Source organism: Procambarus clarkii, chromosome 62 (assembly GCF_040958095.1).
Source record: "Procambarus clarkii isolate CNS0578487 chromosome 62, FALCON_Pclarkii_2.0, whole genome shotgun sequence".
Taxonomy (NCBI): Eukaryota; Metazoa; Arthropoda; class Malacostraca; order Decapoda; family Cambaridae; genus Procambarus; species Procambarus clarkii.
Genome location: NC_091211.1, coordinates 15,694,954 through 15,714,116, shown reverse-complemented (window position 1 = coordinate 15,714,116; position 19,163 = coordinate 15,694,954). Strand labels below are relative to the sequence as shown.

Below are 19,163 nucleotides of genomic sequence, written 5' to 3'. Positions count from 1 at the left end.
GATGTTTAATGTTAGTTTGTTCGTTGACATCCATAAGTGGACTTTTTTTAATTCATTATTCACAACATTATTTAGTGTATGTGGGTTGAGGTTTGAATAGATAAGAGTAGTATCGTCAGCAAACAGTATAGGTTTGAGAATATTAGAGACATTAGGCAGATCGTTTATATATATAAGAAATAGAAGAGGTCCTAAGATGCTGCCCTGTGGCACTCCAACGGTAATTGGTAGAGTGGACGAAGTTGTATCATTGATGGTTACATATTGGTGTCTGTCACTAAGATAGGATCGGATGTAGTCAAGGGCAAGGCCTCGGATTCCATAATGCTGGAGTTTAAGTAAGAGGTAGTTGTGATTAACAGTATCAAAGGCTTTTCTTAGGTCAATGAAGAGTCCAATCGGAAACTCATTTTTGTCAAGGGCTGAGTAGATAACGTCAAGGAGACTAATGATTGCATCGTTGGTGCTCTTTTGGGACCGGAAGCCAAACTGGCAGGGGCTTACAGGCTGACATGTGAGTCACAGCCTGGTTGATCAGTTATCCTTTGGAGGTGCTTATAAGTTCTTTCTTGAACACTGAGTGGTTGGCCAGTTATGCCCCTTATGTGTGGTAGAAGCGTGTTGATCAGTCTCGGGCCTCTGATATTGAGAGTTCTCTCTCAGAGTACTTATTGCACCTCTGCTTTTCAATGGGAGTATTCTGCACATTCTGCCATTCTAAACTCATCTGCAACTCATCCTCCGAACTCATTTTGCACTCATCCTGTGAACTCATTCTGCAGCCATCCTGCAAACTAAAACTGGAACTAAACTCAGATTGCATCAGATTTATAATTTGTACCAAGAGAAACAACAGAGGCACTTTTCTGCACCATGGGAGATTACCCTCTTTCCAATTTTAATCCCTCCCCTTCCACCCAAGAAGCAAATTAATGATCAGCCCAAAACTTTGTCTTGAGGCAAAGCATAATGCCTTAAGCCATATTGATACTCTGGGTACAGAGCATTCTCTTTCTCAAAGCCATATACACTGCTGGTTTCCTACACTGCCCCATGGGTGCAGCTGGAAGTGAAGTTGTCCTAATAATGGGTGATGGCTTGTATTGAGTGGGGAGTCTGTATAAACTACTGGGCCTCTACCCTTCAACTGCAGTACAGTATTTGCCTTACTTCTTGCACTGCAATGTGTACAAGTCTCCAAACTTGATACATTAATTGTAAGTGACTCTTTATCATCTTTAATTATGCTCAACTCTTAAGACATAATTGTAACATATATTTATTTATTTATTTATATACAAGAAGGTACATTGGGTTTGTGTGGATACATAGCATAGTGATTACATTCTTGTAAAGCCACTAGTACGCGCAGCATTTTGGGCAGGTCCTTAATCTAACAGATAATTTTAAATAGATAAATTCTAGCAAAATTTTTAAAATGATAACAGGTACATTGCAAGAAAAAAATGAGATGAGAGAGACTTGTAGGTATATTAAAGCACATAGGTAGCTCAGACTGATTGCATTGACAACTTGAATGGTAATTTAACAAAGATTAATAGGCACAATACAGTATATTGCTAGCACATGTAAGAAGACAGCAATGATCACAATGGTAAAGTTGTTTGGATTAGGTACATAAAGATTGAGAGATTGGGTAACACTAGATACAGAGCAATTTTAAAGCACAGAGTAGGAAACTATGAAAATGAAATTAGGTACTTTTTGTTTTTGTTTTTGAATGAGACAAAAGTTGGACAGCTTTTCAATTCATTAGGGAGTGAGTTCCATAGACTAGGTCCCTTTATTTGCATAGAGTGTTTACACAGATGAAGTTTGACTGGGGATATCAAAGAGATATTTATTTCTGGTGTGGTGATAATGGGTCCTATTACATCTGTCCAGGGAGAGTTTCAGAACATGGTTTGCATTTAAGAACAGGGTTTTGTAAATGTAGTTGACACAAGAGAATGTGTGGAGTGAGTTTATGTTTAGCATGTTTAGGGATTTAAACAAGGGGGCTAACATGCTAATTACTGTCTAGCTTCATACACTGATATATCTACTGGTGTATGAAGCTAGATACAAATACAACAAATTTATTAATGATGGTAACTGAGTCCATTTCATGTTAGCCTCTGAATGCATGATAGAGCTGATGAGAATCTGCCTTCAAAGGAGGAGTTGATTATAACCTTGGATTGCCTATAAGCAGTCTGAGAGCAATAATACATCAAAACCAACAAAACCTTGTAGATCTGAGGAAAAGTGAAATCAACACCAGTAATTCCATCTATCATCAAACTATCATCCAAGAAGAGCACATCTATGGATCATCCAATAAAATCAGCAGACTCCTAGATGTTACTACTGCTCGGCTTTGACTTGGCTATAAGTATCAGGGAATTTTCATTATCTGCCTGACCAGATGTAAACTGTCAACTAAATTATTAAATAATAATAATAATTCGTACACCCTCCTTCACTATGTGATGGAGTGTGAAAAAGATACGTGAATTTAGAAACAATTTTATAACAAATGTTCAAGAGATGTGTAAATATTTAATTCAAAATGATCTGCTGCCAGAAGTCTTGGCCAAATATCACCAGTTTGCTAACTGTAGGCAGTAACTAAGTGATTGTAACCTATCCACCGCTGCCCACTGGATGGGGGCGGTGTACAGGATAAACATCAATTGTGACACTAGCTCTCCACATATCGCCGTAGTCCCGGTAGTACAATTGGGTTTGTTCTCGATGCACAAACGAGAATCCCGGCCAGAACAGAAATGGTTGGGCACATTTTCTTTCACCTAATGCTCCTGTTCACCTAGCAGCAAATAGGTACTCAGGTGTTAGTCAGCTTGTCTTGGGGTTGCATCCTGGGTGGGGTCAGTAATTCGACCCTGATGGGGGGACAGTGACGAAAACCTAACATATATGAATACTGTACACTGTCTTCTTGTCTCCTGGCACATTGAATTAAATGTAAGTTGTCTCAGCCTTCATGGGCCTGACGGCTTTGTGGACAGTGCTCTGGGTTCATAGTCCTAAGGGTCCGAGTTTGATTCCTAGCAGAGACACAAACAAATGGGCAGTTTCTTTCACCCTGATGCCCCTGTCCATCTAGCAATAAATAGGTACCTGGGAGTTGAACAGCTGTTATGTACTGCTTCCTGGTGTGCACAAATTATAATTAAATTAGGAGTATAGGGTGCATAATAAATTAACTAAATTAACCTGCCTGGGTCCATTAGATTGTTTAGTAACTTTGCTGTTACATGTATAACAATAATAAATAAATAAATATTTATTCAGGGAAAACTACATACATAGTTGATTTACAAACATAATGTTGGATTTATAGATAGAGCTAGTACATACAATACCTAAAGCCACTAATACAAAACAAAAGCAAATACAAATATTTATTCAGGTAAAGTACATACATACAAGGTGAGATAAAAAAAAGTTGATGGATTTATAGATAGGGCTAGTACATACAATGCCTAAAGCCACTATTACGCAAAGCATTTCGGGCAGGAAAAACACTAAGACTAAAACTTAATACTAATCGAGATTAAAGTATAAATTGTGTTGAGAAAAAAAATAAAAAAAATGAAAAAGGGGGGGGAAACATGGCAGAAAAAATAGCAAAAATACAATTTGGTCAACAAACAGCATTGTTTAAAATAGTAGACATGGGTTGACATTTTGGGGGTGAGGTAGGTTACATGGAGTTAATTAGGTAGTGCTTAGTTTTTATCTTAAACTGGTTGGGAGAGGTACAGTCTTTAACATAATTGGGAAGGTCATTCCATATTCTAGGTCCCTTGATTTTAAAAGCATTTCTAGTTTGATTAAGTCGTACTCTTGGAATATCAAATAGGTATTTGTTTCTGGTGTGGTGCTCATGGGATCTGTTACAACCTTCTAGGAAGCTTTTAAGGTCAGGATTGACATTACAGTTCAGCATTTTATATATATAAAATACACATGAGAGGATGTGCAGTGACGTAATATCTAACATATTCAGAGATTTGAGTAGGGGTACCGAGTGATGTCTGGGGCCAGAGCTAGATATTGTCCTAATAGCAGCTTTGTGTTGAGTAATTAGAGGACGGTAAATTATTTTGGGTAGTAGAACCCCAGGCACAAATACCATAGTTGAGATAAGGATAGATGAGAGAGTAATAGTGTGTCACCAGGGCAGGGCGAGGTACATAATATCTGATCTTAGAAAGAACGCCAACAGTTTTTGAAACTTTTTTTGATATATTTAGAATGTGTCCCTGGAAATTCAGCTTGCGGTCAATGAGAACGCCAAGGAATTTGCCATCTACTTTGTTACAAATTTGGGTATTGTTTATCCTGAGATTTATTTGATTTGAGGATTTATTGCCAAACAAAATACTGTATAGAAAGTTTCGTCAATATTGAGGGTGAGTTTGTTGGCAGTTAGCCAGTGATGGACTTTATTTAGCTCAGTATTCACTGTGACATTTAGAGCAAGGGGGTCAGGACTGGAGTAAATGAAGGTTGTGTCGTCAGGAAATAGAATTGGTTTGAGAAGTTGGGAGGCATTTGGAAGGTCATTAATGTAGATGAGCGAGGAGAGGGCCAAGTATGCTGCCCTGTGGAACACCAATGTTGATGGGTAAGGTGGGAGAAATGGAATTATTCACAGAAACATACTGGAGCCTGTCAGTAAGGTAAGACTTAAGGTATTGCAGGGAGTGTCCTCTGACTCCAAAATGTTGTAATTTAAGAAGAAGGTTTTGGTGGTTGACAGTGTCAAAAGCCTTACGCAGGTCCACAAATAACCCAACAGGGATCTCATTTTTATCAAGAGCTGCATGTATTAAGTTAATCATACTAATAAGTGCATCATTAGTGCTTTTTTTGGGTCTGAAGCCATATTGGCAAGAGCTAAGTATATTGTGTTTGGCTAGATAAGAGTAAAGCTGCTTGTAGATTAGTTTTTCAAATATTTTTGACAAGTTTGGCAGAATTGATATAGGTCTGTAAGTGTTAACATCAGTGAGATCACCACATTTATGGACTGGGGTTAATTTCACTTTTTTTTAGAATATCTTAAATATTTATAGATATATGTATGTTAAAGTATGTTAAAGACTGTACCTCTCTCAACCAGTTTAAGTTAAAAGCGAAGCTATACCTAATAAATTCCCTGTAACCTACCTTACCCTTCTATTGTCAACCAATGTCTGTTTTTTTCTTTAAAGAGCGCTGTTTGTCGACATAATTGTATTTGTGCTGCTTTTTCATCTATGTTTTCATTTCTTGTTTTCATTCTACTCATTATGCTCAATTAGTATTAAGCTTGTCATTTAAGTTTATCATGCCCGAAACGCTCTGCGTAATAGTGGCTTTAGGCATTGTATGTACTAGCTATACCTATAAGTTAAACAATCCTTGTAAATATTTATTGTATGTATGTACCTTACCTAAATAAAATTGTATTGTATTGTATTGTATTGTATTGTATTGTATTTAGTATTTAGTCGTTCACAAGGATGTAGGGTTATATTATATATTTGCTAATTTGTTTGCTGTTTGGTGTTGACCAACTTGTACAATTGCTAATTTCTGCCATGTTCCCTCCCTCTTTTTATTATTCCTTTTTTTCAACACAATTTATACTTTAATCTCAATTACTATTAACTTTTAGTCTAAGTGGGTTTTTTCTCCCACACCTTGCCTAAAACACTATGCATATTAGTGGCTTTAGGTATCGTATGTACTAGCTCTATCAATAAATCCAACATTATGTTTGTAATTCATCATCTATGTATGTACTTTTACCTGAATAAAAATTTGAATTTGAATATGTGTGCTTGCAACAAGACCTAAATATTTCAAATTTCTGCTTCCATAATGAACATGGGGACCTTTGACAAGTCGGCGGCTTCCTGTCCTCGTAGAGGCCACTAGGGTTAGTGGCCCTCAGGTAAATCAGGCATGTCCTATGCTGGTGGGGACCCCCCCCCCCTGGCAAGTGCCCATTGGGTCCATGCTGTAAGACTTCTCTCTTGTTGTGGGAGTGTATCCTAGGTGGGGTCAGTAATTCGACCTTGAGAGGGGGAGGGACCTCAATATAAGCCTAACGTGTATGAATACACTCTGGCTGCCTGTCCCCCCGACAATAAATTATTATTATGGGCTCCCCCAACAGCTGCAGCCACCTGCCATAATTATCAATATATTTACCTGATCCCAGCCTAATTCTGGCAATTACAGTGTCACGCTGTCTAGCAGGAGTTTAGTGCTGTCCGTATATATTATTTTAAACATCATATATGTATTGCTACTGGTAGTTTGTGGCAAGATAAGAGGCAGTAAGAGGCAGGAGGTGCGCTTGGTGGTCGTCACATGAGCGGCGCGGCGGCCCACCAATCACACGTGCTCCTCCGCCTCACTATTGACAACGTTTGTGGCAGCGTCACAGACACCAGCCTCGATTTTTGTGTTTTTGAAGGGGATTTCTTCGCTCCGCAACTTTCAAGATGTCGTACGCTCCCAAGTCTAAAGTGCAGAAGGTTATGGTGCTGCCCATTGTATCCTTTTGATAAGATAATTTTTATATATTTGTAATTTTGTTGTTGGCGCCAATGCAAGACTGGCTTGCTACCGGCGGCGTTGTGTTGACTCCTTGTTCTGAGGGTGTTTGAATGTCTTGTGAACTACGAAAGTACTCATAAACACAGATGTCATCACCAGAACACTACTGGTGTTAATATTTATTTGTTAATATGTTATAATTTTTAGAGGAGACAGGACGAGTCGTCTTCCATCTAACCACACTCATAAGAACGAACTAGGTTATGTTTATCTAGGGCAAGGGTATTGGTAAGGTGTAATACTAGTGAAATAATGTCATGCAATGAAGCTCTCCATTTCTTACAAAAGCTGATGAATAAAGGTGTAACAATTTAACAGTCCGTGGTGTAGTGGTAAGACACTCGCCTGGCGTTCCGCGAGCGCTATGTCATGGGTTCGTATCCTGGCCAGGGAGGATTTACTGGGCGCAATTCCTTAACTGTAGTCTCTGTTTAACGCAACAGTAAAATGTGTACTTGGATGAAAAAACGATTCTTCGCGGCGGGGATCGTATTCCAGGGACCTACCCAAAACGCTACGCGTACTAGTGGCTGTACAAGAATGTAACAACTTTTGTATATATCTCAAAAAAAAAAAAAAAATACCAAGGGTCTGACGGCAAAGTGGACCTAAGGTTCCGGGTTCAATCCCCGACGGAGGCGGAAACAAGTGGGCAGTTTTTTTCACCCTGATGCCCCTGTTCACTTAACAGTAAATAGGTATCTAGGAGTTAGGCCTAGTTCCTGCCCCGAAACGCTGCACGTACTAGTGACTTTTCAAGATTGTAAATACCATGCTATATATTCTCTATATAATATAATAACCCAATATAACCTGTATATAAATAAATAAATAGCTGCTTCCTAGGGGTGTGTAGCAAAATGGATGCCTGGTTGAGGACTGGGCCGCGGGGATGCTAAGCCCCGAAGTCATCTCAAGTGAACAAATCCGCAAGGGCCGTGACATGGGTTCGAACCTACGTCCGAGAGGATCCCAGACGCTGCCTTATGAGCTATGAAATGGAAAGGAATTGCAAATGGGAAATCATCCTGACCTACCACGGATCCTGCAGTCTCTTGAGACACAAACCAGGGTTTTACACAATTGCCCCATGCACTCGAGATCTGTCAATAAGCTGTTCTACCTCTTTGCCCTTACTTCATTACACACAGAAATCACAATAGCGTGATGTGTGAAATCCTGATTTGTGTCTCGGAGAGACTGCAGGATCTGTGGTAGGTCAGGATGATTTCCTGGTTGCAATTTTTTTCCATGTCACTCAGTTGATTAAGGCAGCATCTGGGATCTTCTCGGGCGTAGGTTCGAACCCTCGTCATGGTCCTTGAGGATTTGTTCATTTGATGCATAACACTATTGTGATTTCTGTGTAATAACTTAAAGGGCTACTCGTGGGTTAAATTATTCTCATTTTCCAGTATTTTTCAAGTGGTTGATGTTGAAATGATTCTGATATTGTATACCTTGCTTCAGAAAATCCTTCGATTTTGTTTCTCATGAAAGACTTGTTAGAAATGTTGCAGCATGGTATTTGTGGGGGGATAATCCTGAGTTAGATTAGGCCATGTTTATTTCAAAGTAAATGGGGTTAGCAAAAATGAGTTAGACTGACTGGGAAATCGTTGCAAGCAATATGCTTTGGGGTTCCTGTACTGGGCAGTAGTATCCTGAAAGGTCCACAGAAAACTATGACATTAGTAAATTAAAAAATGGCAATTTCTGTATTTTCTTTGCTAGAATAAGTTTATTTTAAGAGTACCTTTGCTTTAACTTTTGCCCCTTTTTTTTAAACCACTCATCCTAGTGCCTCTTATGCTATATGTATGTAAATTATTTACACAAATAGCAACTTTTGCAGATTTGCAGATAAAAATAGGATGGAAAATATAAAAATGGCTACAAGATTTAAATTTACTTTAAATTGGATGAAAGATTGGGAGATGCAGTTTCATACAGAGATTGGGAGATGTAGTTTCATACAGAAAAATGTTAGTTCTGAGCCTTCAGAATTAACATTTGTTTATAGATATCAGCTGGACAGTATTGATGCTAGATTTAAATGCAAATAACTAGTGGGGGGGACATGAGGCCCTAATAATTATATAAATTAAAAAAAAGGTAAACGGGATACTGGGATTTATATCTAGAAGTACTATATTAATAATAAGACATTAATATTTTTTTAAGCTTTAACTTGCCCTAGGTATGCAGTTAAATTTTTCACTTGAATGTACTTAAATTCACTTAACATGTTCAGTGTGTGATGGCAGTTAATCCCAGGAATTAAAAACCCCATTTATGAAGAGAAAATAAGACCGTAATTTACATTTTTGAAAAGGAAAAATGTAAAGGGTGATGTGATTTAAGCATACAGTACTTATAAGTAGTTGATCGGGTATCCTTTGAGGGTGTTTTATAAAGTTCTCTTGAACACAATAAGCTAGTTATACCCATTATGTTCAGAGGGTGTCTTGGGCCCTTAACCCTTACGTTGCACTAAACTTCATATGAAGTGGAACATTTAGCTCAGTTTTTAAAAATTTGCTGAAACTTTCAAATATTTTGTGCATAATCTACTAAGCAAATGCTCCAACTTTGTCTAAATGATACCAGCGTAACTTGAAAAACAAGAAAATATAAAAAATTATAAAATTGAATATTAAAATCTTAAGATTTTGAAATCGGCTGCAAAAATATAAAATATCACCAGTTGTTCATTTGGTGTTATTATGCTCTCAGAATAGCATATGATCTTCATTTTCATATATTTAGAATATAGGTTTTCAGTATAGTTTACTGTAACAAAAATTCTCATTTGAAATACAGTATGCTCAAACTTAGACAACAAAAATTTATAACTCCAAATGTTTAGAGTTTATGAAAAATCAATTCTATAGGGATTGTAGAACAGCCAGCCATGCACACTATATGTAAAAATGGTGAGAATTGGTCAGTAGCTAGATTTTTGGATACTGAAGTAAATTGAAGTTCTAGTTATAGATATAAGTGAAGTTGAAGTTTTCGACAATGAATAAGGCCGTTCTAATTCATGAATTTGCTTGTATGTTTTAATAAACATTGTTTGGCATTCGTACTTGAATATGTTAAAGTTGTAGGTCATGTGTTGAAATGGTCGAGAAAAATACCCCCCCCCCCCTCCCCCCAAAAAAATATAGGTATAATTATAATAAATTAGGGGATATATTTAGGGTATACTTTATATAAGTAAAAAAAAAAGTCCTAATCTGGTCCCTAATCATCAAAACAACCTAAAGGAACAAGGAAAATAGTTTAAAAACTGAAAAAATCAGTCAAAAGAAATTCAAAGTCCCAAGTTCTGAGAGTTGACTGACATTTCTTGACCAATTTAATTCTGTCTTCACATAGTTAGGGATGGGTATGCACTCTCCAGGATGCAGAGGTTACAACAAATTCAAATAATAAACAGAGGAGCAAAAAAACTAAAACTTGCATCTCTTTATTATTGAATTATCCATCAGTTCCAGTTAGTAAGAGCTGTTCTCCATATCAACAAAACATTCTTTTTTTAAATATTCATCTAAAATCAATTTCTAAAAATATTTTGATGAAAGTTTCATGATGCTGAAGCCGATAAGCTGGAGATTTGTTTAACATTTTTAAGTAATTTTTACATAATTTGAATATTTTTCGCTTCCCTGATCCCTTATGCTGAGCAGTTTAAGGGTTAATGTCAATTGAATTCTCTTAGCATACCTACTGCATCTCTGCTTTTCAACAAATTATGCACTTCCTGCTATGCCTTCTGGTCTCATTAGGTATTTCCATGTGCAGATTTGGAACCAGTCCCTTCTTAATATTTTCAAAGCGAACAATACAATTTTACATATCGCTAGTGGCTTTGGGGAGTAAAAGATCAATGCACATTCTCAGCAATTTCTTCAGCTTTGAATGGGGCTGTTAGCATACAATAATATTCCACCCTAGAGAGAGCATTGGCATCTTAAAATGTATTGTTGGTCTGGCATCTCTTATTTGCTATATACTGTGTTCTATCTTTTTGCTGTTTTATCATGCTTAGACTACATATTATTATGGGGAAGCAATTCATTAATGATGTAATGTATTTGGACTTTGTGTATCAAAGTTATTGCAAAAAAACAGGGCATTCTCAGAGTTCCTGACTCAGAAGATAAATGAAGGCGAGAGGCAGTGTTAATCAGTGTTTCATGAGTGCTAATAGCCTTCTATACCTTCACTTTGGATAATTACTTGAACATTTCATGTTCTGCATTGTTAAAAATATGATATCCAAGATTTTTCCTTAACCTGGTCTTCAGAATCTTATCTTTAGGTACCTGCAGTCCCGTGCCCGTGTACAGGTGTGGCTTTATGAAAACCAGAACTTACGTATTGAAGGTCACATAATTGGTTTTGACGAGTACATGAATGTTATGCTGGACCAGGCTGAAGAAGTACACATGAAGAAAGGTACTAGGAAGACTATTGGTAAGTTAAAAGCACCCTTCTGTAATAGTAAATGACATTTGATAGTTTAAAAATGCTATCTTTAACAGTGGTGTTAACTGTTGACTAGAGTTCAACTCCCTCAGCCTAGCCTGTGGCTAGCCTTTCTTAGTGATTTCTGGTACAGTGTGACAACTTGTCTTCGTAGACAAAAGACTGTTTTCAATACATTATACAACCCATTATTAGTCAGTTTTTATTTGTAATTAACTATATTGGTGGTTTGGTACTGTTATTAATGCAAAAAAAAATTCTAGTCAACATATCGAATTAGCACACATGCCACTAAATAAACTACATTAATGTACAGTGCATTAAAAGTTTAAAGACCCTTAAAAAAGCATTAAAGAAAGTTTAAAAAGTTTTGAATCACCCTCAAAATCTGGATTATATACTGGATCCAAGATCAGATTTTTTATAAATCTCCTTTTTTTATATTTATATATTCGTTTGCCTTGTTCGGGTTGAATGTAGACACAGTAGTTGCTTCTGTATATATTTATTGACCGAGACAACAAGGTATATATCTGGCCAACCGAGGTCCACCTTACTCTGGGTCTGAGAGAGAACGGAAGCTGCTGGGAGCATGGCTTGATGCTCCTCTGTCTGGCATGACGTCAGAGGCCTACTTGCCTGTGATTGGTTACATTTCAACTGACAGAATTTGAGTATAACATATAACCAAATTATCTGGAATTTTCTTACAGGTGATATGTGCTTAGAAGTTATTTATTATATTTAGGAATAGTGCATAATGATTTTGTGTACATATAAATAATAATAGAGTAAAACAAAGACAAATAATATGTAATGGTTTAACCCCTGGGCTTCTCTTGCCATTATAGCCTACAACACGCCCAGTCGCAAGAAATATATAACAAAAAATGTCTTATAAAAGTATTCATTTGTGTTCCCTGATCACGGGGGAAAAAAATTGTAGGTGGCATATTTTGTCACAATAGGGCGGGGAAGTCTGGCAAAATTGAGGCGTTGACAGCAAGCATTGGAGGAGGTCTCTTCCGCTTGAGCTGTTAGGCGGGAGTTGCCACAGATATTTTTACCTAATTACAGTATTATTATTATTATTATATATAATATATATATATACCTGTAATATATATAATAAAAAAAATTTGCCAGTATTATTATTCAATAGTGTGTAGTGTGATGTACAGATTTATATAATCAAGATGTGTAAGCAAACTGTACAACTAAGCTGGTATGGTGAGTCAAAACAATACAGTACTGTCTTAAGGTTGCCACACAGTCAGCTGACGCTCCCTCCCTCACTCGCCAATATTCCTACTGCCACTGTACTGTTTGTGCTGTATTTAAACTATATACATACATTATTTATAGGTACAGTATCTCAATGTTTTATTCGCCATAACTGTACAACTAAGCTGGTATGGTGTTCAAACAGTGGCCACAACAAAATTGCATGACAAGTGACGCAGCAGCCAGCAGACGATGCCATCTCCCTTACCAAAATGGCTCCTCTCAACATGCTCCTTTTGTTGTTATTTCACTATTTACACACATTATATATAAGTATCTACATTTGTGTTCACTCTACCGAACCACTAAGCTGGTATGGTGAATGCAGACAATAACAGGTTCCAGACAATGCTACCTCCAGCATTACTCCTCCCACTATACTACGCACAGCACTAATTATCACATCAATCCTGCTATTATCAGAATCCTGGTCATTTTTATCACAGTTAGGGTCTTCTGTAATACGTACCATCGTTAAATAATACCAGTTACATATATATTTGGCCATTTTTAGGGGATGCTGTGGTCACCAGCTGAACAGCAGTGCTTTTAGCTCGTGCTGCGTGCACCAGCCTTGGTTGCTCACTCGGTTCTGAGGCTCTCACCCAGGAATGTTGCCCACGATTTTTTTTAAATGGCGTCTGTTTACAAGAGCCCTGAACAAGCTGATGTGAACAGGAGGGGGGCCTGACAGCTGAGTGGACAGCACTTCGGACTCATAGTCCTGAGGTTCCGGGTTCGATCCCCGAGGGAGGCGGAAACAAAATGGGCAGTTTTTCACCCTGATGCCCCTGTTACGTAGCACTAAATAGGTACCTGGGAATTAGCTGCTATGGGCTGCTTTCTGGGAATGTGTAACAAAAAGGAGGCCTGGTCGAGGACTGGGCCGTGGGGGTGCTAACTCCCAAAATCACATCAAGATAACCTCAAAATTGCTGCTGGACTTTTAAACCTTGCATGGTACTACCAAACATACAATACAATACAATACAATTTTATTTAGGTAAGGTACATACATACAATAAATATTTACAAGGATTGTTTAACTTATAGGTATAGCTAGTACATACAATGCCTAAAGCCACTATTACGCAAAGCGTTTCGGGCATGAACATAGCTTTGGTGCGCAGTTCCACGACAGTTACTCGCCCCAGCTATATCTGTATTATGCAGTTTAACCCTTAACTGTGCATGGCGTATATACTGGTATACGCCACGAATAATATGTCCCACCGTGCGCATGGCGTATATATACGCCATAGGGTGTCAAGCACGATTCAAATGGTCCACGGCTACATGGGGTTCACATCAGCTTCCTCGGGGCTCTTATAAACAGACGCCATATTTAAAAAAAAAATCATGGGCCATATTCTCCGGTGTGAGAGCCACAGTATTGTGGGAGCAACCAAGGCTAGCGCTCGCAGGGTGAGCTAACAGCATTGCTGTTCAGCTTGTGACCACAGCATCCCCTAAAAATGTCAAAATAAATATGTAACTGCTATTATATAGTGATGACAGTATTACAAATGACCAGGATTGTGATAATAGCAGGATTGTTGTGATAATTAGCACTGTGTGGTAGAAGTGATGAGGGGGGGGAGATAGTGTCGTTTACTGACTGTATGGCCACCTGTTATTGTCTGCATTCACCATACCAGCTCAGTGGTTCTCTATGGTGAACACAAATGTAGGTACTTATATATAATGTGTGTATTAGTGTAATAACAGCAAAAGGATCATGTTGGGAGGAGCCATTTGGGTGACGGAGGTGGCGTCGTCTGCATGACTTGATTAGCTGTGTAGAGGGTGGCCACTATGCTCTTTGGGCACCCTACAAGCTTAGGTGTACAGTTATGGTGCATACAACATGTAGATATTTATATATAATGTGTGTATATAGTGTAATAACACCACAAACAATATTGTTTGGGGGAGAAATTTTAGTGTGCCTGACCTTGAATGAATGAGGGAGGGAGGCAGCCACCAGTTGACTGTGTATGTTGCGATGTCTCTTAGTGCCTGAACTAACTATATCAGCTTAGTTGTACAGTTGTGGTAAACAAAACATGTAGATACTTATATATAATGTGTGTATATAGTGTACAGCAAAACTATTTGTTTGTTTTATGAACGTAATAATTGAATCGCTAATATGAACACTTCAGCAATAATTAATTCATACATACTGTATGCAGAAGATAAGCACATGGGTCATACAGAACAACATGTGGTTGCAGAAAAACCTGGAATGAAAATATGGTTGCATATTTGGTTGACTTTGTGATATGGTACAAAAGTTTTGGGTGATATGGTGTACAATGTTTTTATACCCATTGGTTCGTGTTCTATCATGTGCAAATGTCAATCACCTCACCCAAAACTTTTGTACCATATCACCTCACCCAAAACTTTTGTACCATATCACCTCACCCAAAACTTTTGTACCATATCACCTCACCCAAAGCGAGTATAAGTATGGATGTATTTTGTTTACAGGTTACAGTTGTGTGTGTAAACTAAAGTCTAAGTCTTTGAAAATGTTATAACATAGATATATATATTAGTAGCAGTCTTTCTTGTAAACATATGTTTTTGAATATGACCAAAAGGGTAAGATTAATAATTCTAACGTGAATCTTCTCAATATTTCTTGCGTTTTCTACACTATCGTGGGTAATTGAAAAATTAACTCAAAATTTCATTTTTTGCATTATTTTTGGTCTGACGCCTAAAAGTGTTTCATAAGGGCTTCTTACATTATCAAAGAATGTAAGAAGCCCTTACGAAACGCTTTAAGGCGTCAGACCAAAATTAAAAATGTAAAATTTAATTTTGGAGTTAATTTTTCAATTACCCTCGACAGTGAAGAAAAATGTAAGAAAGAGTAGATTTGTGTTAGAATTAGTGATGTTTTACAACTTTAGAACACTTTCCCACCAGGAGACTCGAACCCTAGCCAGCACAGAAGCCTCACAGCAACTGGCATAACAGGTATGCCTTTAACACACTACACCAAACTCAGACCCTTAAATGAGATGGTAACAGGGACTTGATGAAAGAACGTGAGTGACTTCTCACTAGCTCTAGTTGCCCTTGGGAGGTGGTGATCTTTGGGGGGATTAAATAACCCAAAATTACCATCTCTTTTAAGGGTCTTGAGTTTGGTGTAGTGGGTTAAAGGCATACCTGTTATGCCAGTTGCTGTAAGGCTTCTGTGCTGGCTAGGATTCGAGTCTCATGGGAAAGTGTTCTAAAATTTTATATCTAGGATACTGTTACATTTTACAGCAGTAATTATATTTTTTTTATATTTCCAAAACTTTATTACATGTAGTTACAATTGTAATTGAGCATGTGAATTATGTTCAGAAACAAAATCACCATTGTATACCGTAGCAGTTTAACATGTATATAATATCCTATTTGTATTTCAGGTCGCATTCTGTTGAAGGGTGATAATATCACTTTAATCCAAAACACTCAACCAGATGGTACAAACATGTAGTTATGTAGTCGCCATCTGTGGTTCCTCGACTGTCGGACAAGCAGTTATCCGAGCACCAGTCAGGAGGCAGTTCTACAATAAGGCATTGAATGTATTTGAATGGAGTACAAGTATCTTTGGATTTGCACTAATTTTTCCATAATTATCCATATAGTCATTTATTAAATGTATTTTGCCTAGAATTTTATGAAAATTTAAGTTTGAATTTAAATTTAACTTTATTTTGGCAACAGTGGCATTGAATATACTGTATTTGTTTCAATAAAATTTGGCTATTGTGAGAGGTATGTCTGCTCTCATTAATATTTAAATGTATTTTTTCATTAGGTAAACTACAATAGTTTGGGAGTTTTCATAGTGCAATTTTTTAATGTTTGAATGGAAACAATTTTGTAATAAAAACATAAACCTTTTTTTTTGCTGTTTATTACTTTTGTGACCTATTTGATTGTTTCGTTTAGATAAATAAGGGCAAGATCCTCAAGAAATGGTACATCTAAAATTGTATATATTTTGAATTTTGGTGTTAAAAATAATATTGAAGAACATTTTATAAATCAGACTTAATTTGGCATAAATTAAACTTCACAATCCTCCTTAACCACTAATTATGTAAACTTACTTGACTTTACTGTGAAACTTTCATAACCAATCTCACTTCACTCACAATCTCTTTACTAGAACCTTTATAACAATGTAATAACCAAATAATGTCCATAAAAATCCAAAGTACATCTCACACTATGGAGTAATGGAGAAACATTATTGTCACATTACATACACAAATCAAATAGAAGTTTAACGCCAATAGTGGCTAAATTATCCTAGTGTGAAAACACTTAAAAGAAGCATAAATTATGCTTGGAAAACCATGTGAAATGTCTTTATATTTGAACATCAAAGTCAATAGCTTTTTTAGTTTGCTAAACTTGCCAGAAATATCAAATCCCTGGATGAGCCAACACTACCTACTGCCATCCAATACCTGGGATGTAACTGACTTGACTCAAGTTGGCAACATAGAAATAGCAACCTTGCTTGTATTCCCATACTATATCATTTGTTTTAGAATCATAATGGAACACTCACTACCACCACCTCACTGTCACCAGCGGGGTTCCACAGGGCTCTGTACTCGGACCCATTTTGTTTCTAGTGTATGTAAATAACCTTCCAGAGGGTATAGACTCATTCCTCAATATTTGCTGATGATGCAAAAATTATGAGAAGAATCGAAACAGATGAAGATAGGAGACGACCTGGACAAACTGGAGGAATGGTCTAGAAAATGGCTGCTAAAGTTCAACTCAAGGAAGTGTAAAGTAATGAAATTAGGCGAAGAGCAGAAGGCTGAACACAAAGTACCATCTAGGAGGTAAGAACCTTAAAGACATATGGAGAGCAGTAAATAAAGTCAGGGGTTGTAAGACTAAATTCATTGCTCACTCAGATCCAGGGAAAGTTGCTAATGAGTTAGTAGATAAATGGGCAAGTGCTGCTGGTATGGAGTCCTTACCTGCAGACACGAGAGTCACCATTGAGTCATGGGAAAATATTAGAAATGGAGTAACTTTATGTGCCTTAAATACAAGATCTATAGCATGCACTGAGATAACCCACGATGAGCTACTGGATGCTATAAAAAGTGGCAGCTCCACTGCTCCGGGAAAAGATGGAGTAACGTATGACATACTTAATTATTTAGCCGGTATGAAACCTAATCCCTTACTTGATTTGTTTAATATGAGTTATAGAGAGGGAAAGTTACCAAGAAAATGGAAAGAGGCTGTCATCATTCCTATCCCTAAGTCAAACGGAGGCTACAGACCTGTCTCCTTAATATCCTGCTTTTGTAAAATGATGGAAAGGATTTTGTTAAATAGGCTACTCTACCTTGTAGGTGATAACATGTCCAATAATCTCTTTGGTTTTATCAAAGGCAAAAGTACTGCGGATTGTCTCTTAAAGTGTTTGTCTAATGTGGATGACAATTGTAGAGTTTTTGTTGATCTACAAGGAGCGTTTGATAAAGCCAATGGGGAAGTAATCTTATACGAATTAGCCAATCTGGGAATAACAGGGAGATTGCTACACTGGATAAGGGATTACCTGCAAGGCAGAAAAGGTCAGGTGTATTACCAGGGATACATGTCTGAGGAACGGAGGTTTCAGTTAGGTACCCCACAAGGGGGAGTATTAAGTCCCACCTTATTCAATGTATTAATGAACAGATTAGCATCAGAGATGTATCCTCCAGGGGTCACGACGATCATATATGCTGATGACATTCTTATACAAGGCACTTCTGGGAACAAAATTCAAGATGCTCTTAACATACTTGGTACAACCTGTCACAAGTTAGGCTTAGTTATAAATGCAGATAAAACCAAATACGAGTATAGGAAACGAAGAAATATAACACTTACTCTAAATGGTGTGGAACTGAGCCGTGTACAGAAGTACAAGTATCTGGGCATGTATGTTGGATACACATGTGAGAGTAAAAATGCTGAAATAAATCATATCAGCACCTTATGTAAAGCCCGTCTGCATCCTCTAAAAGCACTGGCTTTTTCTGGTAAAGGTGTTGGGGTACCTATCTTGCGGATGTTATACATAAGCACTGTTCGATCCCTGATAGACTACGCAGCACCCGTATTGTCTTACACAGGCCAAGGCAGAATTCAAAAAATAGAGCTGATACAGAACGAGGCTATGAGGATTATTCTTGGATGTCAAAGAAATGCAATGATTGAAATAATGAGAATGGAATTAAATTTACAGAGTGTGTGTGATAGAGTCCGTGACATTAACACTAGAGTATCTATTCGTTTCATGCGGAGAAAAGGAGGGGATAAGCTGTTTGAGAGCGTTCAGACCTGCTTGAGTGACGTACACACTTCCAGGAAACTGAGGGAGACTCGCTATACGAGAGGATTAGCTCATGACCTCAGGGAATACGACGTACTTGACTGCTGTAAACCCTCTCGAAAGTGTAATATGTCTGCTCCCTGGAAAGTACAGAAAATAGACGTCGAAATTGTACCCCTCAAGGTGAAAAAGATTCATCATGAACCGGGACAATTACGGTGTTTGTATGGAAGCATGATATCTCGGTTACCAAGAGGCAACAGTTTACATGTATATTGCGACGGGTCGGTGGCGGAGGATGGCAGGGCAGGGTGTGGTGTCCTAATAAGGGATTATACGGAGTTTGGGACTGTGGACAGGATAA

At 37.6% G+C, this 19,163-nt stretch overlaps 2 protein-coding genes across 6 annotated transcripts in view; one reads left to right on the top strand and one right to left on the bottom strand.

Moving 5' to 3' along the window:
- LOC123766413 (PDZ domain-containing protein 11) overlaps positions 1–18,839 on the bottom strand; it is a 43,812-nt gene extending 24,973 nt beyond the window's left edge. The window contains exon 1 of one of the 5 annotated variants that reach the window (XM_069308189.1): positions 18,355–18,839. The gene's annotated coding sequence lies outside the window, so the exon portion shown is untranslated. Of the gene's footprint in view, positions 1–5,826; positions 6,184–6,231; positions 6,400–18,354 lie in introns of those variants that run through there. The other 4 variants (XM_045755499.2, XM_069308188.1, XM_045755501.2 and 1 more) reach the window with 4 other exon arrangements.
- On the top strand, positions 6,412–16,341 carry SmE (Small ribonucleoprotein particle protein SmE). Its single transcript, XM_045755502.2, has 3 exons — positions 6,412–6,578; positions 10,959–11,127; positions 15,858–16,341. The coding sequence occupies exons 1-3, from the start codon at positions 6,528–6,530 to the stop codon at positions 15,926–15,928; spliced, it is 291 nt and encodes a 96-aa protein (XP_045611458.1). The 5' UTR covers positions 6,412–6,527; the 3' UTR covers positions 15,929–16,341.
- Positions 18,840–19,163: the final 324 nt, after the last annotated feature.